The 23970-nt window shown below is 41.7% G+C and overlaps 1 protein-coding gene across 5 annotated transcripts; it reads right to left on the reverse strand.

The window, feature by feature from the left end:
- Positions 1-208: 208 nt before the first annotated feature.
- On the reverse strand, positions 209-22899 carry cxxc5a (CXXC finger protein 5a). 5 transcript variants are annotated; one of them, XM_040149714.1, is made up of 4 exons: positions 22805-22899; positions 22613-22670; positions 13243-14261; positions 209-273 (listed from the first exon to the last, which is right to left on the reverse strand). In XM_040149714.1, the coding sequence occupies exons 3-4, from the start codon at positions 14035-14037 to the stop codon at positions 217-219; spliced, it is 852 nt and encodes a 283-aa protein (XP_040005648.1). In that variant the 5' UTR covers positions 14038-14261; positions 22613-22670; positions 22805-22899; the 3' UTR covers positions 209-216. The 5 variants fall into 5 exon arrangements, with proteins under 5 accessions (XP_040005648.1, XP_040005649.1, XP_040005650.1 ...); XM_040149718.1 differs by lacking the exon at positions 209-273 and adding an exon at positions 2967-4387; XM_040149717.1 differs by lacking the exon at positions 209-273 and adding an exon at positions 2967-4390.
- Between the last annotated feature and the right edge of the window lie 1071 nt (positions 22900-23970).

Consider the following 23970-nt stretch of genomic DNA (forward strand, 5'->3'; position numbering starts at 1 on the left):
TGTCACAAAGCAAAACAAAAGAAAAGAAAAAAAAACCAAATATATATATATATATATATATATATATATATATATATATATATATATATATATATATATATATACACACACACACACTCTGCAGGTTCTTTAGTTGTCAGCTTTCTCATAACACACCATTAATACTCCTGAGTGTCCCAGCATCCATCATGTCTGTATATCTGTTGTGTCTGAGCTTTAACAGAGGTCTGGTAAGTATAGTGGAAGGGGGACAGGCTTCTCTTCCAAACAATCCTGCAACAACAAAACAGGATTTGTGAGACACAACACAGGAAGACATAAAGACACCTAAGTTTGCCAAGTAGCATTGAAACCATAGTTGGGTGACACACTGCTTTCCAGTATTAGTGTATTTTATCTAACTTTATTATCACTATAGCGGTTGTTGTTAGTAGGCTTCTCCATGAAGCAGCAAGGTGCAAATTCAAACCTGGATACATCTGTGTCGTCAGTGTTCTTCCACGTTTTTTTTTTTTTTTTAAATACTCAGTTATCAAATCAAGTGAATTGAGGATGCATGAATTTCAACTAGTCAGTACTCAAAATCAGTGTTGCCTGCACTGATGTCTGTGGTTCAGTGTTTCAGCCTGTGTTCACACAAGCAGAGCTCAGCACATTTTTATATATATCACCAAACAAATTATATTGTCTTATCATAAATATTTGTGCAGTGCCTATTTACAACTACAGTGATTAGTTATGTAGGTAAATTTTGCAGCAAATTTGTATCTTTTCCTCATAGTAAGGACATACTGTATTCCAAGGGTAGCTAGGCCATTATAAAAAAGTTTCTACTGCTGAATTGCGTATTCAGAATGATGCTAAAAAAAGGACCAAACAGGAAAGATTACAAACTGGCTACCATTGTTGCTAGAACAGTTGGCACAGCAACCAGTACCACTCTGTTTTCGCTACAGGAATCAACAGTTCAACTGGAGCGATATTGGATACATCTAACACTGAAAACATTTTTGCCAAACAAATTTAAAAAACACAAATTGTACCACAGTGACATCATATATTACCTTTGTTTGTACAGGTTTCAACTTCAGTGGTGAGAGAGAGAGAGAAATTTTGTGAACCCTAATGAGACAAACTTTTTCAGCCACTTTCCTGCATCACACAGAAACAAATATAATATCCCTAGAAAGCAATTATTCATTTACTAATAACATTTTAAATTTCCACAAAATCTTAGCATATCATATTATATTCATATTCATGGGGAACCATGCTGTTTAGTCCCACACAGTTTGCGTGACACAGAGGGGTAAGTGAATTTTCATTCTGTTGATCTAAACCTCCTATATCAATTTGTTCGGTAACATTACACTTAAGTAAATATGGCTCTTTAATATTCACATATACCACATTATGTTCCTCCCTCTGACTTGATTTACATTGAATGGTCAACTAGTAGAACAAGAGTCGCTGCTGACTTTTCAGCACTCTGGCCTGTGTACTCACTTACGTTGTGTTTTGCTTCCTGTTAGTCACATTTAACAAGCAGCATTCCTCCCTCCTCAACAATTGGACTGCATCAGTTCCTGCTATCTTGCCGTTCAAAGAAGGTGGCAACTGAGCTGAGAAGGGGCCAGCCTGCGCAGGGGCATTTGGATGGGGGAAGGGCATGTCTGCTGGCAACGAGGGTGAGTAGATCAGTGCAGCTCAGTGTCTGTGAGGCGGTGATAAGATTCCAGGATTTTCCCAGTGTGACAGGCCTGCTCACCAAGCCGTAGACCCCTCTGCATGGAGAAAACCACAACCACCACTACCACCTGACCCCCTCCACTCCTGGGCTGCTACACCTCAGCAGGCAGGAGCCACACTCACCTGCAACCACACCCAAAACCTACTACTCAAACTAAAAAACTTAATCTGACACATGTCGCCTTATTTTTCTGTTCCAGGTGTAAATGTAAATTACAAGTCCATGAATGAATTTGTACTTTACAGTCGTATGCTTCCACACTGTATGCTAGTCGTGCTGTCTCTTTCTTTCTCTCTGGCTCACTTCTCTTTCTTTATCTCTGCCTCCTCAGTCCTCCCCCTCCCCACTCCCTCTCCCTTGGATGGCAGGTCAGGCAGTGAGCTGTGCGGGCTCAGAGGAGGTAAGGACGCCGTGGTGCACATTAATAATGAAAGGCCTCAGCTGCCCCCCCCCCCCAGACACACACACACACACCCCCCCATCGCCATGGCGATGGCACAAGCCCAGCACTGTCACCAGGGGGGGGAGCTGGGAATATAGCTACACTCTCCAACCCTCCGCTCGCCAAGCTGATCACGAGCTCATACACAAGCCCACCATACTGGGCCTTGCACTGTGGAAATTCACTAATTAAAAACACTCAGTACAACGGCTGCTGCAGAAATCTGCATCTACTTCCCCACCTGGATATGAAAGACTGACTATGGAGCTGTGAGGAAAAAAAAAATCACTGAAAATCATTACTTTGCAGGAAATGGAAATTCACTCTAGTGTCACAGACCTGAGGCATTAGAATCAGTAATTACATAAAGACCCATGTGAGACTGACCACAGTTTTGGAAAGGTTTTTAAATCAGCATTGCTTTAGCTTATCCATGCCTTTATCCAAACTTCACGTCGCTTCTACTCAGAGTGTGCATTATACACAGAGCCCTAAACACACACACTTTATCCAGGCTTCTTTATGATACGCTTTATAGCTCTGCTGACAAAACTTCCCATTAGTAATCCATGACTATGAATGATTTTCCGCTTGTGTTTTCTGGCCGTAAATGTCATGGAGTAGGGTGAATGTCACAAAGATCTTAGAGAAGAGCAAAAATCATTGAGAAAAAATGACATTTAGGAGGATTTTCAGGAGGTTTCATGCATTTTGAAGAACCACTGCAATCAAAATTGTTCTTATTCAAACATCTTTTAAATAATTTTGGTTACATTTTAGCATAGCAAGGCTCCATCAGTCATTCCACTATATAGGAAGTTATTACATAGGCAGTTAGAGAAATATCTCAGTCAAACCAAGGACATCGCGGTGATCCATAGCACCGCCTGATTTACTTTTAATGAGTTCTTCTCCTGTCAGAATCTTTCTGAATTTTTTTTTATAACATCCAATTATAAAAGAAAAGGGAACAGTTTCACCAATTTATGGAAAGTTTATACTCAATATTTCTTTTTGTCAAACCAGCCGTTGAAAAAAAAAAACATGCAAATAGACAAGTAGACAAACATCAGAACTGTAAATTTTGACACGAATACATGCATTCCTTTTTATTCACAAAACCAGTCCAATTTTCTAAACGAATACAAAGATTGGTTATTTTTAAAAGCTGTAGCTACCCAGCAACATAACAAAATCATGAAAATATAACAGATAAACAAACAAATTTAAAAAAAAAATGTATCTTGTCTCAGTGCGTTCAGTAGGGTTGACTCAGAGCAAGTGCTGTCTCGTAGTGCTATTGCCCTGAGCAGTATTGGCACATGCTCAGTACGGCTACAGTAACGTAAGGCTGCCAGTTTCACTAAAGGAAAAGTTTGGAAATGCAGAGGAGGGCTGATTGAGGAGACTACACTAGTGACGGCTCTGGCGGACAGCGTCTTCAACCCAGTGTAGAGTCTCTGGCGATCTGCCCAATAACATGACTTTGTCCGTTTAAGTTCGAAATCAACAGCGTCACAATTTGAAAACTTTTTGTTTGCCATTCAAAGACAACCACTGATCTGTCTGAAAACTGTACTTTTCAACGAAATGAATCATAAAATAGACAAGGGTTTAAGTAACATAATGGTGAAGAATTACAATAATGTTTGCCATTAGCCACTAGTTTTAAAATATAGCTGTAAATTTACATTCTCTACACAAGTACTGTATCTTTCCACACATGAACAACATTAACACCAAACACAGAAATTAGTTGATTGTCCACACTCAGTCCGTCATTTCTGTTTCTGGTAATGAACAGTTCAATGTTTAAGCAACAGAAAAAAAAAAAAAAAACTGCTGGAAAAAGGACAAAAGGTACCAAAATGGAAACATAGAAAAGGGAATGAAAGTTACCATAGATGCTTTTCTTTACGCTTCATTTTTGGTTCAAGGAATAAGTAGGTGCATCCATTACCCGATTGATTTTTTTTTAAATTTTATTTTTATCAGCTTTGTTTTTGTTTTATTTTTTTTTGTTGTTGTTTTTTTTTTCCTATAGTTTTATTTGTTGCTTGTTTGTTTATTAGCCAGTGTCTGTTCCGGAGACAATCCAGGAGTTGGCATTGCACTTGATGGCAGAGCTTTGGGTAGGGAGTGGAGGAAGGGTCCTACTGGAACCACCGGAACGCCGCTCCTGTAGGAAGCATCACCTTCTTGGAGAAACAGAAGACAAGGAGGGAGGGGCGGGAAGGGGAGAGGAAAGTAGAGGAGAGGAGAGGAGGAGGTAGAAGTTGTTAATGAAAAGCAGCACAGTTTTGTGTCTGCAAAGTGTTTGCAAATAGAATCCCAAAAATCTACTATTTCACTGAGAAGCTATCATTTCTTCACACCTTGACAGATGGGTAAACATAATTTTGCCCTGTTGTTCCTACATTCTCTGTTGTTTTTTTCAATTTAGGGCTGAAACTAATGATTATTGTCACTATTGATTAATCTATCAATTGTTTTTTTAAATAAATTGCTTAATATATGAAATGTGGAAAAAAATTAAAAATGTTAAGTTATCAGAAGCCAAGGTGGACTCTTCAAATTGCTTGTTTTGTCCAAACAACAGTGAAAAACTCCAAGATATTCAATTTGCATTGTTATACAACAGACAAAAGCAGAAAATCTTCAAATGTACAAAGGCAGAACCAGTCAGTGTTTGGTATTTTCAATGATTAATGTCAATCAACGAATTGATTAAACAGCAAATCAATTCAGCACCAGCTATATATCGCTATTTATCTCTGGATGAGCTTTATGTGTGAAATCTCTAAAACCTACATTGTCTGGCCCATCAGCTGCACCCCTCTCCCCTCAGCATCACCACAGGAACGGGCTTCAGTCCTGGCTTCACACAAAACCCGATATGCCACATTTATTATTTAGCCATCACACGCACTGCTCTCCCACACCATCATCAATGATGATGCCGTTTTCCGTCCCCCACCCCTCTCTCACTGTGGCTATCTGTGTGTCTGATTGCACCGAGCAGGAGGGGCACACATGCATGCAGCTGTAGGGCTCAGCAGCGGCCTGCCAGTCAGGAGATAGAGAGCCGCTCGGGTCCCTGGAGCTGCAGCACGGCTGGCGTCCTCCGCAACTCGATTCTGCAGCACCGATTCTTCCGTTAGCCAGCTCTGCCTGGAGCGAGGCAGGAGGAGCTCGGCAAACATTTATGCACCCACACACACTCTCACACCAAACCAATATGTATTCAAGTACAGTCACACACCTCCACACACAGTGGCACGTTAACCGACGCTCACAATACACCCCCGAAATCACACCAAACAGCCAGACTGTTAAACTAAAATTCTCATACACGATGGATTCAGATTCACTTTTCCATCAGCTCTCAACAGAAGAAGCTTTAAGTCGTACATTCTGGGAGTTAAACACAAATACATACACCGATGCATATAATTACACCTATCTTATTGAAAATGAAAGATGTGCTGCAAGTGTCACACACCACTGACATTCACATATGTATATTGCCATATACAGTGAAGAGATGAAAAAGTTAAAACCCTAACCCACATTCTGATGAAAAAATCATTTGTAACCTGAACATTATCAGATTTAGAGTTTTGTGTTACTTGTTTGCGCAGCTCTCTTGCACAGCTGCAGTGAAATTACGAGTTTTTCAACAAAGGCAACTCAAATGGCCCATTAGTTCAGAGAAGTTTGTTCAAAAACAATACCAGCCCTAATTACTTTTCAGGCCCACTTGAACCATTCCTCTACCCTTGATTCGGCAGTACAATGTTCTTTTGAATGTTACTGTTCATATCTGGACATGAAACTGAATGACAGCAGGGTTCGTGCTCCCCAGGTTTCCTTTACTTTCATTTTAAAAGTTAAGTCCTGCTGACAAAAATGAAACATTTCTGCTCGGGTAAAAAGACTTCAAACAAGGTAATTACTCTGGTGATCTCAGCCAAATATAGCCCACACTGTGCTTTATTTGTTAAATTGACTCAAACGGGAATAATCTGACAGCAGAGACATTCAATAACACGGTGCTGTTCATTGCCTAAATGTGCATGTGCCAGTTCACATCCACCTCTAAATATCATATCAGTTTCTCAAACATGTAGCAAATGTTGTTTGATGGATGCAGGTTTGGACTGAATGTGTTTATGGTACTGCGCTTTTTTTTTTCTTTTTTTTTTCCTCACCTAATCTTGCAAACTGTAGCTTTCAGTGGAATGCTCAGTAAGCCTCACATATTTAGGATTTTTTTTGTTTTTCTCAAATTAATATTAATACAAACCACAAACCCGGAGGTTACCAGCAGCATGTTGCCAACATTATTTTATGGTCTGTGTGTTCAGCATAGTTAGTCCTTCATCCGTCTCTGTGATGACCTTTCTGCAGCAGCACTCAGCCGTTAAGAAGACAGTCAGAGGACAGCAACATCTGGCGCTGCCACAGATGTCAAAAACCGGGTAAAGGCCAGACTGACCAAGACGTGATGTGTGGGAAGAAAATCAACGCATCCTTGGATTGAACTGTAGATGCTGTTTTTCCTCATTATCAAACATGTGCAATCAATGGAAAAATGGCAGCAGCTCAGGAACAGAAAAACCCTTCCATCACTAACACTGATTGCACAGGTTCAAACAGATGGGATCTGTGGGTGTGGAGTGGCCAATCACTATAATCAATGGATGTGTTTTTTTCAAAACAGGCAAGCACATTTATCTTAGCATTGCACAAACAATCTGTGTCACATACCACAAAAGTAGAAAACGGAAACATCCTTTATTTTTCAGTCTAAATGCATCTTAAATGAGGTAAATCCAACATCATTTATAATGGCCTTTCAGTTGTTAGGTGTTGCCGATGCAAATTCCTGTTAGCCAGTTTAAGCCATCATGAATTCAGCTTTTTTCCCCAGGGCACCACTGAGCAGTCTGGTTATTGTTTTCCTGGCTTTATCGTCAACAATTGTGAGGATTCCCTCATTGACACCCACAAGAAAAGAAAAAACACAAACAGACACAATGAATGCAAAGCATCTCCACATACAGTATTGTATGTGGGCTGTAACACTGTCTGCTGTTCAAAGAAGCAGAAAAGAAAACCTTTAGAACAACTGAATCAAAACACCAGTGACCTCTAGTTGGCATAAACACTCACTGTTTGTCTGGCTGAAGGGGTGAAGCATTTTCCTAAGCCTGCTCACCCTTTCGCAGTCAATTATGATTGATATGTGAATACATCCATACAAGTTTTCTAGCGGCATCAATACACACATTTCAAAGCCAGGACAGGAGACATTCAGACAGACAATCTGATCTATTAGTTCAACCCATTAGTCCTGTATTAGTTAATTATACATGTCTGGGTCACTGGTGTAAATAGGGCTGCAACTAACAATTATTTTCTTTATCATTAAACTGCTGATTACTTTCTTCATAAATCGACTAATTACTTAGTCTATGAAATGTTAAAAAAAATAGTGAAAGAATAACATTCACAATATTTCAGAAGCCACAGTGATGTGATGTCTTCAATTTACTTGTTCTGTACAACCTTCAGATATTCCATTTATCGTAATGTGAGGCGAAGAAATACAAATCTCAGAGGCTGGAAGTTCATTAGTCGATTATCTAAATAGTTGCAGATTAATTTTTTCGGGCGATCGACTAATCAATTTATGAACTAATTGTTGCAGCTCTACCTGTAAATATAAGAGAGAAGATGCTGGAAATGTTTGAACGGCGATAAATCCTAAAGCTAGTGATCCAAACCTTTCACACTAACCCTCAATACTCATCCAGCAATCACAGGCCAAATGATATATAGGTGTCTAGGTTCAAACTGGGCTAATTCGGTTGAAAACTGAAAGATATTTGGACGCCAAGCTTTCATATAATGATTGTTTCAATAGTACTTAAATGACTGCATTAACAGCTAGAAATGCAGGGACTGAAATGCTGTTCTTTTGACCTGCAAATGACAAAATCTGTATTTACTGGGCTGACTACAACCTGGATTATTTTGCAAACAATACCACAGTCTCTCTTTGAGTAAAGGGCTATTTGCTTAATCCAGATATCAGTCAGCACTAAGACACCTTTCTGCCTTACTGCTTTCTTTCTCTCTCTGTCTTCCTTAGCCTCCTCTGTCCACCCCAACTTGTCCCTCTGTCTGCCCAGCAACTTGCCCACACATCCATGTGTCTCAGTGTCAGACTGCATGCCTGTCAGTTTGCATGAGTCTCCTCTGTCCTGACTGTCTGGTGTACGTTGTCTGGGAGGCAGGAAAGACCATGAGGGAATGTGCTACTCCCATGTCAACGTCTGATACTAGCAAAGTAGCCCCCAATGGACAAGTAGTATGTTCAGGTGATAGCTGTGTCTGATGACAAAGAAGCAGAGTCTTTGACACAACCAGTGACTTTCATTAAAAAATATATTATTCTAGTAGACAAAGACCAAAACTCAGCTCATGTCTTATCTTCTAATATTTTCAATTACCCATCCCCGTGGACAGCACACCCCGAATATAATACAGTGACATACAAGTAAAAACAAGGCACACTACAACTTCCTAATCCTGACTCTCCTTCTTTCGCTCTGTGTTGAACAGCATCGCTGAGACTGACACCACTGGAGGGTATTCAGACACAGAGCAGAAAGGAACTGCCTTCCCACTTATTTCTCTCAAATGTAGCATTCCCAGAATAAATCCAGACATCTTCAGCCAGTGAGCTATGAGGTGGCAAAGGCCTTAGCATGCTAACTCCCCCTCACTTGCCAATTTTACGCTCCTCTTTGAGCTGCCATGAGCTTTCAATGGAAACCGTCAACACCCTTAAAATAAGCACACTGCTGTTGGACTCCACTGGTGTACCGACGTGTATACGCTCACAGGCTTCGACAAACACACGAGCACAAACCTTTCAATGCAAATGCAGTAAGACAAAGCCAAGATATTTCTTCTAGTCTTTTTACTCCCATGTGCGTGCACACATAGACGTGCTGGAGAGCAGTCAAAACCATCTGACAAACTGACTGCAAGACACATTTTAAATGACACGTCATGCCCCTTTAGAGACTGCACACTAGTGTAACAGCCACAGCAGAAGGGGATGTGCCGCTCTGTCTTTGATTGAAGGGGAATGTGACACTCAGGGGCTGTTTGAGCTACAGCTGAGGCTCACTGCAGTTCACTGTGGGCTCAGAAAGCCAGGAGGATCTTCTCTTCTGGCACAGGTGCTGCCCAAGTCGCCCTGAATATGCTTTAAAGGCACTGACGGGAAGCAGGAATTTCTATCATAGACCCCTTGTTTAAAGACAATAAAGCTCTGTAGTGTAATTGACAATCTTACATCATATACTCGATATTGACATTTAGGATTTAATGCTGACTCTCTGCTCTCCACTTTCTCTCCTGACGCAGCACATCCTCCATGAATCTCATCCTCTGACATTTAGCTTGTACTGGTGACATCACGCTCACTGACGGTGCGGCCCAGGCTGTACTCTCTGATCTAATCACCTGCTGCACAAGAGCTGTTGACTTAATAACAAAGCCATTTGAGACAACTACTAGACTGCTAATGGGAAATGTATGAGTGCATGAGGACAAATAAAAAAAAACAGGAAAAATTGAAAATGTATTACTGTCAGAGCTCTGTACGGGGGAACTGTGGTACTGTGGCAAATCAATTTGGGGCAAAGAAGTAACAGGTTGCAGACCTCTTTGATGGATTCCTGACTGAATGAGAATATGAGTCTCGTTTTGAGTTAAAGCCGATTTACTCTACAGTTGTAGTTTTAATTTTGTCAGTTGTGTTGCAGTGTATTCATGATTAGTTGTTTTAAGTCATTCTTGAAGTAAAAACTTTTAATTAACTGTATCATATAACAAATATGTCCCAAATATCCAGTGAGAAACATGAGTAGGTTTATAAGGCAACATCAGAGGAATATTGCGAAGATTATTTTGTCACCAAGATTTTATTTCTTGCAATAGTGAGGTGACTAAAGATAAGGTTTGGTCCATGCTTTCTGTACGGGAGGATGTGCAGGAGTTGCACAATTTGGCATGAATTTTTCTTGCCTTTCCCATCGCTATGTCATGACCTTCAGAACATCTGTGGCACTGCAGAAACTTTCAGACCTCTAAGAAGGCACTGCATCACTCGTGATATAGTGTCATATCTCATCAACTGAATGCCTACATTCCGCAATTAATGAGACCCTGACATCCATTTGTATTTAATGCACGCACCAGCTGCAGTGTAACAATCCACCTTTCTGCCCGGTGAAATATAAGAAAACTTATTCTGATGTCTAATGGACTAGTTCAGGCAATGTTTAATTCTGAAAGCTTTTTTCCCACACTGTTTGCTTTTGACAGCTACACTAATGTATTGCAGACACCATCAGGAATGATGAGACGTGTAGCCCATACCACAGCTGCAAGATTTTAAAAACACTGATGTTGTCCTTTAACAATACTCATTACCCTAATATTGTTATACAATACTGTAAATGTGAAATTGAGCTGTAAGCAGAGATTTTGCTTCTCATTTCTGATCTGAAAAAGAGGAAATTGCTTGACAGACACATAAAATAAGTTAGTAAGTAGTAGATCTCAAATGTCAGAAGTAAAAAAATGTGTGCAAGGTAATTACAGCCCATACAATTACAAAAGTCAATAATCAGACTTCTATTATACTTGGTACTTGGAGGCCTGGCAGGTTTATGGTGCCCTGGAGTTTCTTTCATCAGCAGACTGTGACGTTACAAGCAACATAATGACCGGTATCAACATTCATGAATATTCAAGCCACTGACATTGAGTCGTGCCACCTACATTGCAAGCTGACACATCTCACCATTTTGGTGAATCATCAACAGAGACAATTGAAGCCTCCCATCAATTTGCAACCGAACAATACAACACTAAAAAAAACAGCATGCCGATATTCAGACACATCAGTCTGGTTCTGAACACATGAGAAAGTCAGGTTTTTTCAGTCAGAGCGATGTCCAGCACATGAATCTTTGAATGTCACACTATTAGAGGTCCAGGCGGCGGTTTTTGAATGTTGTAGCTCATTTACTGCACTACAAATCATGTACACTTTTGATTGTTGCCCACTATTTTCCAGATTTTACCATGTGTTTTTAAAGTGTTATACACCTGTTCTTCTCTATGTTTTGAGGCAGCCACTGGTTTTCCATTTGTTTCTGTACGGGATGACCCAGGGTTTGCAACTAATAAATATTTTCATTATTGATTAATCTACCAGTTGTTTTTTTCAATTAATCATTCATATAATCATAATCGTTTAGTTTAAGAAACATTAAAAATTGTCCAAAAACAGGCCCATCACATTTTCACAGAGCCAAACATGATGTATGGAAATGTCTTGTTTGGTTCAACCAAAAGTCCAAATACCCAAAAATATTTAGTTTACATTGATTTATGACAAAGAAGAGCAGGAAATCCTCTCATTTGAGATGAGAAGATTCACAATCTTAGCTTGAAAAATGACTGAAACAATCAATCAATTATCAAAATAGTTGCCAAGAATTATTTGTTTAATCAATTAATGGACAAATTGTTTCTGCTGTAGTATATAATATATTATATTATATATATTATATATTATATATATATTAACCAGACATGATTTTCATTTTGCTGAATTACATAACCAAAGCATATTTTAAATCTCTGCAGTTCAAAAATGTTTTCATCACTTTGTTTTACTCAAAATTCTCCAATAACCAAACTTTCCCTTTAAGGAGCATTTTACTGTGAATGGCCAAAGTCAGCACATGGGGATTGAACAACCAACCTTTCAGCTAACAAACAAGAGGCCAAGCTGTCACCCTCTATCAACATCAGAAAGAGAAAGAAGTAAAGCCATTAGCAGTTTGAAGCACAGATCCAGTTTGTGTCAATTAGACCAGAGGCCTCTCCACTGGTTCATGTTCACACTGTGTTACATATCTATCAATTTATTATGTAACGCCAAAGTGACACTATTATCCATTGATCACAAAAGTTTATTTCCTTTGAGATGGAACATCTGCTGAAATTGATTTCACGATTGGTCGTTCTGTCACCACAGCCAGGGTTAGTTAGGCCACTGAGTGGGATGGAGGTAACAGACAGACAGTAAGTTCGGAGGGGCCATTTAGATGAGCAGGAATGTCACCGGAGAAAAGGACAGTGGCAGCAAAAGGGGGTCGCGTGTGCCACACTGACACCTGGTGCTCCAGATGACAGCTCTGTGGCCAGATGGGCCTTGTTACATCCACAAACATACACAAACATACCCACGCATGTACACTTACACACAAACACATACTGGACACATATTTCTGTACAATCAACATATGCACAAGTAACCGCAAGGAGGATGTACATGTGACCAAACAGAAAATGCTCCAGGGAACAACACTTAGTAGCTCTATTTGAAAAACACAAATAATCTTGTGTTATGGCTAGAGAATTAGTCCTCCAATTGAAAGATGTGGGCAGGGTGATGGTGTGGTTATGGTGGACAGATTAAAGGGACCCCATGGTGCATGCTTACCCTGCACATATCCACTGCACTTTTCACCACCTGTCACTCCCCTGCTTCTGGAGCCATCAACCCCCCCCCCCCGTACTACTTCCCTTAAAGGGGAATGACATTTAGGTATGAACCAAAAGGTCTTCCTTTGTGCTTTCAGATGTGAAGCTGAAATTTGTTTGTGAGTTTGTTTGTGAGGTTGCAGATCTCTCTAGTATTTTTAAAACAATTTTTCATTTCTTCGGTGTGGATCAGCATCCAAACGTTAGATCTCATGGTGACAATCTTATAGCTTCCGTGTTTGGTTTTTCACTTAGGGGTTATTATTAACGCACCCAAATAATTTCATTTTTCATAGATGCATTGAGGCTTTGTAGTAAGTCTTTTGCTCAAAACCCTTTAAGGTTATTTTGGAGAACCCTAAAGAATGGCTCACAGAGCAAAGGCATATCATAACCACCACCCTCTTACCTCCAGAGCAGCAGAGGGCTTCTTCTTCAGTTCCTCACATTTGCGAAACTTGCAGATCTGGTGGCCTGTTTTGCGATTCCGGCAGCTGCTGCACTGCTCGCAGTTAATCCGCCGTCGGCAAGGTGGGCACATGCCGCAACGTTTTCGCTTCTTTTTACCGGAGTTGATAGCAGAGGCCAGCTCACTCTGCGCTGGGTACTCGGCCAGGCTGGCCATGTGTAGCGCGCTGTCTGCCAGAAACACTCCAGCCGGCGTCATGATGAAAAGCCCCGGGTTGAAGGGGAAGCCACCCCCTACTCCATATGGGAAGTCAACAGGACCACCTACGGCGTCCGTGACAGACGTACCCTCCAAGTCGCTAGCCCCCGAGCCTGCGTCTCCACCGCCAACTCCCACTCCCATGCCCCCAGGCAGGAGCATGTGCTCCATACCGGCCCGCTTTAACAGTGCTGCTGCCTGGGCAAAGTGCAGCAGGCCATTCTGTCCCTCCAGAACCTGTTCTAGGGTTCGGTCCAACTTGGCTGCTGTCAGTGCGGAGACAGTGGGCTGGGGCTGTGGGGGTGGCTGAGGCTTGGCCGGGTGGCTCTTACTCTCACTATTGTCCGTGTGTCCATTGGTGGTGGCAGAAGAGACTGCTGTATACTGGGAGAGAGTACGGGAGTTCTTAAGGCTCTTACTGAGGGGCTCACTGATGATGCCACTGCGGTTCCTGCGCTCTGTAACAGGAGAGTCCTGTTTGCAGCTGCTCCGCTCCAGGTCCTCTGTCCGGCCCCCCTCCGACAGCCCGGTAGACATGGTCCAGAGCCTATGTGCCTGGGTTGGGGGTGAGGGTGGAAAGGGGGCAGGGGTGAGCGAGGAGGGGGAGCAAAGACCTTTTCTCGGTCCGTTCTGTGCCCCGGTGAGAGTGGTGCCTCACCTCAATGGACCAATCAACCAGGTGACAACAGGCAGGCCCCGGAGCCTTCTGCCCGCACTACAGCTCAGCCCTCATCCACGTTCTTCCATGGGCCGTCTGAAAACTTAACACAAGGGAGGGCAGAAAGGTGTGTAAATTACTCACCAGTGATCACTTCACCAAAACACAGAAGCACTCATGAAAAACATTTTCCATTTTTGTTAAATTGTGGGTCAACTTACATAAATGCAAGAAGAACTAAAACATAGTATCTTGACTGGTTTTTTTGGCCACCAGAAACAATTTGTGAGCACAATATTGACACTTTATCACCTTTTACGTCTATATGGTTAACTTTGCTTATTTACACAGCCATCAACAAGATGAACATATTTATTTGGAGTTGTATTTCTGTCCACCTGATGAATGTAAGTTCAGTATTCACTCGGTTTTAGCTCTGTTTTTGGTCTCTACCATGACTCTTTCGCTGCTAAATGCTCCACTATGTTCACCAGCTCGCTGCTAACTATTACTGTCTGCTGTTCGGTGCTGAGCAGGTAGTGTGCAGTGGGTTCTTAGAGCTTTTTCGTTGAAAACAGCTGCCTGCTGCTGACAACAACTATATGAGAACAGTGAGAGTGAAGCAACACATTGCAGTTGCAGGTCAGACCAGAAAACAATGAGCTGCAACTCACTATAAAGCTCTGCAAAGCTGAGGGGAGCGATTCATGTGATAATTCTCTGTAGATTCAGCACTATGAGTGACACCTCTCACACTGTCTGAAAAGAAGGAACAGTTCAAGATCAGAGTCACTAAAATAGCCAATATGAAAAACCCAACATCCTGATCCAGGCAGAAAAATGTGTAAAATCTGACAAATAATATAATATATAATAATGTTTGTAAATGTTAAACTATGCAAAGAGTTGAAATAAATACTGAGATAAAAATGAATTTTGTTTGTCAGTAAGTTTGTTGGTTTACCTGGTATTCAATACCTGTATCTAGCATAAAGTGCTTTGATACAATAGGAGTTTAGTGCAGGTCATTGTCTACATAGACATGAGTTTTACAGAATTCGTTCTTTGACAGGGGCAACCCAGTGTTTTCATATATAGCCAAGAAAAACACTGATCATGATGTACTGATATATAAAATTAAAATTCTACCTCAGAAAATCAAGAGGCTCTTATTCCCTCTCAGCTTCTTCTTTTAACACATCAATCTACAAATCAAATTTCACAGATGCCTGGCTGCTTCCCTGGTGTTTCTCTGATTGGTTAGCAAAGAAAATGAATCATATGTGTAAAAAAAAACAATTAATGAATTAAGTTGTTCTGAGGACAGGAATTGCTTTGGTAAACTACATAAATTACAAACTATCACGTTTTGTAACTAAAGAGCACTTTTAAATTTTGATATGAGTTTTATATTCTTACCTAAAAGACCTAAAAGTTAGGATTTCTGTCCAACTCCGGCTATAGGTATATGCACATTTTGCACTTAAAGCTACAAACAAGTGTTTTTATGTGCAGCATTTCATAAACAAACACATTTTTTTGCAGTCATTACAGAGGTGTAATCTCATCAGCAGAAAAGACCCTGAATCAGTGGTGTAACATTCAACAGTGCTGAACATAATTCCATATTATCATTATTACCTGTGTTGAGATGATGACCAGATGAACTTCTGTAAGACCTCTGTCACATATTGATCTGTTGTATCAGTGATATATTATATCTGTAATAATGTCCCTTTACATAACCTGTAAAGCCCTTTTTTGAGACTAACCTAAATTAACACCTAAATTAGGTGTGAATGATTTATAAATAAATTGTACCATCCTTACTTCAGTTTAATCACTTAAGAAATGTTGCATTGATTGACTAACAATAATGTGGTAATTGATCTGAGTGTATAAAAAATGTGAGAAAATAAATACCTGTCCCTTATTTGACTCGCTCACCCAACAATCTGGGAAGCTGCTGAAAATCGTGCCAAAACCCCAGAAACAGAACCCAGAAGTTGATTTTTTTTTAATAACTTTTGACTTCTTTTGTTTGCTGTCATTATTTTTCATCTAACTAGTTGTAAAGACAAAACCTCTAGCACAATATATTTTGGTGAAATGTGAGATTAAATGGATAGGTGAGGTTTATGAAGAGGGTTCACTAGGCTAGTAGTGGGAGACTCCCCAATGGAAAGAGATGCATGTATCCACAGGCTTTTAGCACAAGATTCCTGTGACTGCTCATCTATGAAAAAAAAAAACGATGCTGCTATTCTCCTGACCTGTCCGTGTTCACAATCAAGCAAACCACCTCCCACAGAAAAGCTGAGGAAATGGCTGGGCCAGGCCTTATAAGGGAAACAAAGGGAAAGGGAGGGGAAGAGGATGGAGTGTGTGTGTGTGTGTGTGGGGGGGGGGGGGGTCTGTGCAGTGTGTGGAAATTGGAAGGCCAGAATTAGTGGGAGGTAAAGCTTCAAAGGCAAGAGCACAGCCCCCACATTCTCACCAGCTCAGGGGGATGTGGCGCCAGTGAACCAGAGCCAGCTCCGCAGCCCCTCAGCCCCATAGTTTCAGTTTCTCCCACTACAGCACTGACCAGAGTCCGGTTTCCCAAAAGCATCTCAACACTAACTGCATCCCTGCTCAGTTGTGGGTGAATGAATAACAGCACAGCAAATCAGAGCGATACAAGGGGATTTAATAATATATCTGAAAAATAAAATATTCAGTGGTCAGTTATGAATACTTTAATTTTGTTAAAGGTTCTTTTTCAGTGAGATTTTAATGGTACCTTGTCTCAATTAAAGTATATGGCAGCTGTGAATTTACAAAAGTAAATGTGGGTACCAAGTTGTACAACAACGCTATTTCTTGATTAATCATGGCCTGGGAGAATATCCAGCTCTGATCCAATTGCTTCATCAATGATCTAAATACAGTAAATGTGCTAAAAGACTTGAGTATTCCACATAATTAATGAACTGGCGAATTATCAGTAGCTCGAATAAATTAGTTCTCAAGTCGGCTACAAAGTGACAAAGTTGGCGCTCACAGCTCATGAAAACAGTTTCAAAAATATCACTGATCAGCTATTCAGCCAGGACACTATTATCCTACCCGCTTGGCAACAGCTGACCTACTGATGACTCCACTGGTTTTAAAAAAAGGTCTTTCAAATGAAAATGACATGTATCTCAACAGCTGTTCACGCTTGATATTATGGATGTGACACAATGCTTTTCCTGGATACTTCTGACTTTCCTAGCGTCATTCCCAGCAACACCTACTGTATGAAGATAACGCAGTGAAACACAAACACACTCTATTTGTTTCTTCAGTAAAATACAAATAATTTGACAAATTACAAAGTTTTATTTGTATTGTAACTGAGCACATTGGTGAGACAAGCATGACTTTGAGCTATAACACTTCAGTAATTAAAGGACTTTTCAACACACTGTTTTATAGTACAGTGATATAAACCTATACTATGTTTATGGAAAAAAATAACCAGATAAATGCAATAGTATAGTACGCAGAGTTAAGGTGTAATAATGGCAAAAAGCTGTCGTATGATTTGCAATTCAAAAATGACTTTAACTAATTTTATAACGTTTAGTATATAGTGATATGGAGACAGTGTTGGTATAAGGATGTTCTAGTAGTTTCGCGCGTCAACAACATTTTGTTGCCTGACAGAATTTCAAACGAAAAGACTGTTAAGGAAACCAGTGGAATGACAGCCACTTGTATCCAGATCTGTGTTTCACATGTTAACAGGTTACATTCTGACAAAAGCCAAAACTGGTGCACCGCCCCACAGTTGTTGCCCTGGTCTACCACACTGTGTAACAAATGAAAACAGGGGCCTCTTTTTTTTTTTAGCTCCATGCTCACCCTCCTCAGCTGTGTGTGTGTGTACATCTGCTATCCATCCCACTGACCTATCAGTCACACTCTTTCCATCATCATCAACCCTGACCATGGCACACAGTCTTTGGCTAATCACCTTCCTCCACTTCCAGCAACATGGCTCTTCAGATCGCTTCACCATATCATTTACAGAAGAGGCTTATGTCCTTATGTGAACTGCCTCCTAAACCACAACTGCCTCTGCTACTGAGAGAGTCAGCGCCATACAGCTGAAACCAGATAATTTGTGCCTTTTTGTCCTTTAAGCATGCTTGCTCAATTTCCAGTGATGTTATAGACTTAATGCTCTGGTTCACATTAAGCCCTTACCCTCAGATTTCTCTGAATTTGCCTGATAAGCTCACTGAAATTAGTTGTGACATATTACAACCCGTAAGAGCCACATGTCTTTCACTTCAAGCTGTCTCTAAACAAAAATAGGTGTAAATATCAGAGTTTTTCTTGTTTCTTGTTGATCTCTCCGCACAAAACTTGCTGCACAGGATTAGCAGACGAAGATAAAGACCTGGATATAAATTGTCTCGGTGATCAATATGGTCCAACAACTACATGTGTGAAGCCTTTTTCAGATCAACCGATGAGCTCAGCTGAAGATTGCGGAGAACGGGTGTGGCCTGAGAGGCATGCTTTGAACAAAATAATTGGTGGCCAGAACTGCAGCGGGACTGTGTATCGGTATGACTTTTTGAACTGTTTCTGTAACGCCTGATCATAACTATAGACAAAACTGAATCTGTTAGGTCAGTTTAGGTAAGTAAATCAGAGTGGTGGAAAATCACTCCAGTTTTAATGGTAAAATAAAGCATTTAATACAGCAGCAAAAATATTGACTAGCCTGAGGAGGTATAACTCAACGCTTTTAATGTGATTATCAATGCTGCTGTTCATTCAGTAAAGACACTTATAGAAAGTCTTGACATTAATTGGACCCTGTTTTGTTGAATCAGCTGAGAGATGTCAGCTCGGTAACTGTCACTTTGTGGACGCTTTGTCAACGGCAGCTGTTCTGCAGAACCTGAGAATTTCAATTAGAATTTTCAAACCAGAGTGTTTGAATGTGGATTACAAAAACATCACACAAGTTGATATATAGATATTAATTTGCGTGTGCAGTTTGATTGTGATTGGCTTATAACTGAGTCTGGGTTCAAGCCTGTATATCAAACTCCCTCATGGAATGCAAAAGTGAAATGAGTCCATTTGTTGACACAGTGTCATTTGAGTGTGAGATGTGGTGTTGACATGAAATGTGGTGTCCAGATATATCTGTTCGACATAATACTGTATTGTTCCTTTAAGACATATTCTGTTTTTGCTGTCTGCCCATTTGCTGCTTGACCATGCCGGCTAGTTTTCCCCAGGCATGTGTAGATTGTTTAAATCTAATAATTTGCATAAAGCCTGCAGCTCAGCATCAGTGACCTGAGACAGACACTCAAATGGGAAACAAGTTTATTCGCTTTCTTTCCAATAGTTATATGAGAATATCCATACTACTCTCATGTCCGTACGCTAACTATGTAGCTACAGCCAGGAGCCGGTTAGCGTAGCTTGAAATAAAGACTGGAAACGGGGGGAAACAGCTAGCCTGGCTCTGTCCAAAAGTAACAAAATCTGCCTACCAAAACCTCTGAAGCTCACTAATTCACACGTTTTGTCCTGTTTGTTTAATCCCCACAAAAAAAAAAAAAACAACAGTTCATCATTGAACAGGAGTTAAGTGCTAAACTATTTCTTGGCCAGGACCAGCTGCCAGGCAACCAGTGGAGACTCCAGGAAGTTAGTAAGCCTAGCCAAGAAATGGTCTGGTATATAACCCTTGACAAAATGGTGAATGGTCTTTTTAACCAGCCTCATACTTCGCATACAAACATGAGTGATATCAATCCTCTAATCTAACTCTCCGCATGAAAGCAAAGCAGAGTATTTTCAAAAACGCCACACTTTTAAGACATATGGCACAAATATGGTCAGTACTGCTGTACGTATTGTGTGTACCTGAAGCAAAGCCGGTCCTAACAACTAAACAGAGTTTCAAAACATTGTAAAACCATTCAAACCCACAAATAAATATGTCAGAGGTTGAGTATATGAAGCATTGACAAAATGTGGTGTATACAGATCAAGCAGAGCTCCTCATTTTGTGCGGAACGATTACAAAAACTTTCCAGCTTAAATCACTGGTGAATGAAGTAGTCCTTTAATAGATTCTACAATCACAGCACTAAAAATGATGAGGACCTCCTGACAGCCACAGCGCCACTGGGTGAATTTTGTCAGCTCTGCGATACTTGTATGAGCATGAACAGCTAATTTATCATTCACATACAGCTCTCAGCATGTAATGGTAACTTTAACAGTTAACCTTGAATACACCATCTTTTAAAATGATTTTTCTCCTCACATGCCTGATCACATACCAGTTGTTGCGCTAGGATGGAAAAGACAGATGAGTGTCAGTCTACAATATAGGCTAGTGACCACCGACTGATGGATGAATGGTTGGTTGGTTCAGCCGTTGACTAGCTGGATCAATACATGATGGAGGAATGGAGGAAAGCATTTAGGGCCAGTGTGTGTTTATATTTCCCAATTTTGGGGGGAATGTAAGCCTATAATCTTTGTCACAACAAAAACCTACACGTGAAAATAACCAAAAACTACCAGGAATCTGGGATGTTCCTCTATTACAGCTGCTTAAATATTCAGCAGACACTGACCTGGTCCCCACAGTAGCCTCACATTACCTGAAGTTCTCATTTCTGAGTTCAGAGAAACTAATCAAGGATAAACTCAAGGTCTCAGTCTCTGTGCAACTTGGTTTCAGTAAACAACAAACCCTGAACTATTCACGTTTTTAATTAAATAAACAAATTGCCCTGCTAATTGAAATCGCAGATCAAGTCTGATTGGTAAATGAATCTCTTTTAAGCCAATCAGGCAGCCAGGTGTCAAAATTGACAAAGGTGTGACAAGCATTTGGCGGCGAGCCTGCGTTGAACCGTCAGGTGCACGCGTCCGTATGTGAATCACGAGCGCAACTCTTTTATAAGTTTCCCTCACTGACGTCACTGCGTGCGCAGGTGCCAGGTAATCACTGTCGGCTTTTTGCAGGAGACGGGGGGAAAAAATGTCGTCCGGTTCCCCTGCGGGCTCGTGAGGCAGCTGACTACACCTCCGGAGACGCGAGCACACCCAGCGCACGAGTTCAGGCGACGCACGATGCAAAAGCAGCGTCCAGACGCGCCGCTGTCTGCGCACTCTGTAATCGTCTACGGTGAGCAACACAGTCTCCATTCCTCCCCCCTCCTGTCGACGGACGCGCGCACACGGACGACCACACACACGCGCGCACATACATACACACACACACACACACACACATATACACACACACTCACTCACGCACACGTACGCAGACGCACACACGAAGAGGAAGTTAAAAAGCGTGGTGACAATAATTAGACTCCGGGCTTCGTCCATTGTCCATAGCCTGCTGCGTCTCACGCTCCCTGATCAGTGTATACACACAAAAAGTTAAGAGGAGAAAAACAACCACGCCGAGCATAGTGTGACTTCAAATTATTCGCGAACATATGGAGCGCTTGGAGCAGCGATACTGGTGGCGGATTGCGGATGGGGGGGGGGGGCGCAAGGGGGGGTTGCTGTAAATCTTTGGGTAGCGCGGTGAAAGCTACCTGGGAACTTTCTAATGAGGACAAAAAAAAAGAGAGAGCGAGAGAGAGATTGAGAAAAATGAGTGAGATATGACATTTGGAATAATAAAAAAAATTAGCCAACGAGTTCCTCACCTCTCTTTCTGCGAGTGAACAACTGTGATATCCATTGACTAGATTTTAGGAGGGCAGCGGATTAAATAAAAGTTTCAGTTAACGGCTACCGGGTGACGATCAGAGAGAGTCGGTTGTCAAATGGAAGCATGATCCGACTCCAACGCGCCTTGATTATGTCCTTCATTGACGGGCAGCGTCAAGTTTTAGTGGCCATTATTAACAGCTGCTTCACGATAAACCACCGGGCTTTGGGTCTCTGTATTGTGCCAATCCGCATCAGCGCTGGCGGCCACTTATTAGAATAAAGAGGAATGAAGACCGTTCTTGAGAAACTGAGAACAGCACCGTGCTGAAGCACCATTACCCATTCAATCCCCGTCTCTGTAGGTAAGGCTTCATTATTACTATTTGATTTCAGGAGTAAACAGATCCAAATAGCTGGCTTTCGTCTGGACTCAGTGATCTATGAGCACGGGAGTCTTTCTGCGGTACCAGCATATGGTCTGCAGTCGCACATTTAAGGATATACAGCCGAGCCCCGGCTCACCCTGCGATAACTTGATCCTATAAGAAGATGACATCCCAACTTTCAGCAGACTTCAACAAAGTATGACCCCCCCACACACGCACACCCACACCCCCCCACCACCACCACCACCCCCTATCCTACCCCTCCTCCCCCCTCTTCCATGTATCTGCATATTTGCAAACACGGGCCCATTTTATTCGCACCTACCAAAGCAGATCCGAGTAGAGGGGAGGGCTCCCACAGTCCGAGCGGTCCGTCTCTCAGCCTGCCGTGCAGAATGGTGACAAAAAAAAAAAAAAAAAAGAAAGGGCAGGGGGGGAAAAGCTTATTCTCCGAGAACACAACCCTACAGAGTGCCTGTCTGTTAATGACAAATGTGAAAAGAAAAAAAATATTCACCGTCAGTTATTGTGGAAAAGCGTACTTTCTCAGAGGCTGAACGCGTGGGTTCCCCCAGCTTTCTCGGTCCTTGCAATCCCACCTCTACATCCCCGCTTGCAGAGAGGAACATGCAAACACATTTCATAGATTTTTGGAGCTTCGCGGAAAAACCGAACTGGACTTTGCTGCGGCGAGCGCGCCCCAGCTGAGGCAGCAATGAACCGAGAGAGAGGCCGCGGGGGTTCAGTGCGATTTCAGGACAGCTGGGGGGGGGGTGTCGTTTCAGAATAAAACTGTGGGCTGAGAGGAGATGACGATTTCTTCCAAATAACTAGATGTCCTTTATTTTTATTTCTCATACAGACTGTTCAAGCGAGAACTGCCTTCATTCTTTTTAAAATGTCAGTACACGATTTGTCAATATTGTGTTTGATCGTTTTAAGGGTTTCGCCCGTCGTCCGTAGGGACGCGGGGTGAAACACGGCTGAACTCAATTCACCCATCTACCCATGTATTTATTTATTTATTTGAGATCAGAGTCGGTGCTGACAGAAATCAGCCTCATGCCTCCTTGCTCCTCCTCTCCCTCGGCCCCGGAGTCCACTCCGCGTCTTTCGGCTGCCCTGTCTGCTGGCAGGCGGCCAACCCAAGTGTGTGGAAATGACACCGCCAGGGCGGCAGAGATTTTCCTTCATTTCTCTCCTTCCCGATCGCAGACTGGCTGACATTGGCTAGAAAGTGGAGCAGCTCGTCAGGGACAATCAATGCGAATCGATCGAGCTGTGCGGTTGAGGCTCCAGAGCTGGAAAATATCGCGGCAGCTGAAGAGAGGGAGAGAAAGAAAGAGAAAGGGAGAGGGAGAGAGAGAGAGAGGAGGGGGTGTTCCACCAACTCTGCCAGTAGCCAAACAACCTCCCTGCAAACAAATATGCTGTGGCTCTCATAAACATGACACTTAGCCTGCTTAGTAAATACTAAAGTCAAAAAGCCACCAAATGCGTAATTACGCAATTTGTGTTCCAAACGCATCAACCGTGAAGATAATCACCCGAACAATTGTTTTTATGTTACCGAGTTTAAAATCTTTTAAAATAATGACATATAATATCTTAGAATGAGTCTGCCGATGGTATACAGGGCCGTTTCACTTGTTTCTAAGTTTTTGTTTTGCACTTGTTCCGCGA

This window comes from Xiphias gladius, chromosome 17 (assembly GCF_016859285.1).
Source record: "Xiphias gladius isolate SHS-SW01 ecotype Sanya breed wild chromosome 17, ASM1685928v1, whole genome shotgun sequence".
Taxonomy (NCBI): Eukaryota; Metazoa; Chordata; class Actinopteri; order Istiophoriformes; family Xiphiidae; genus Xiphias; species Xiphias gladius.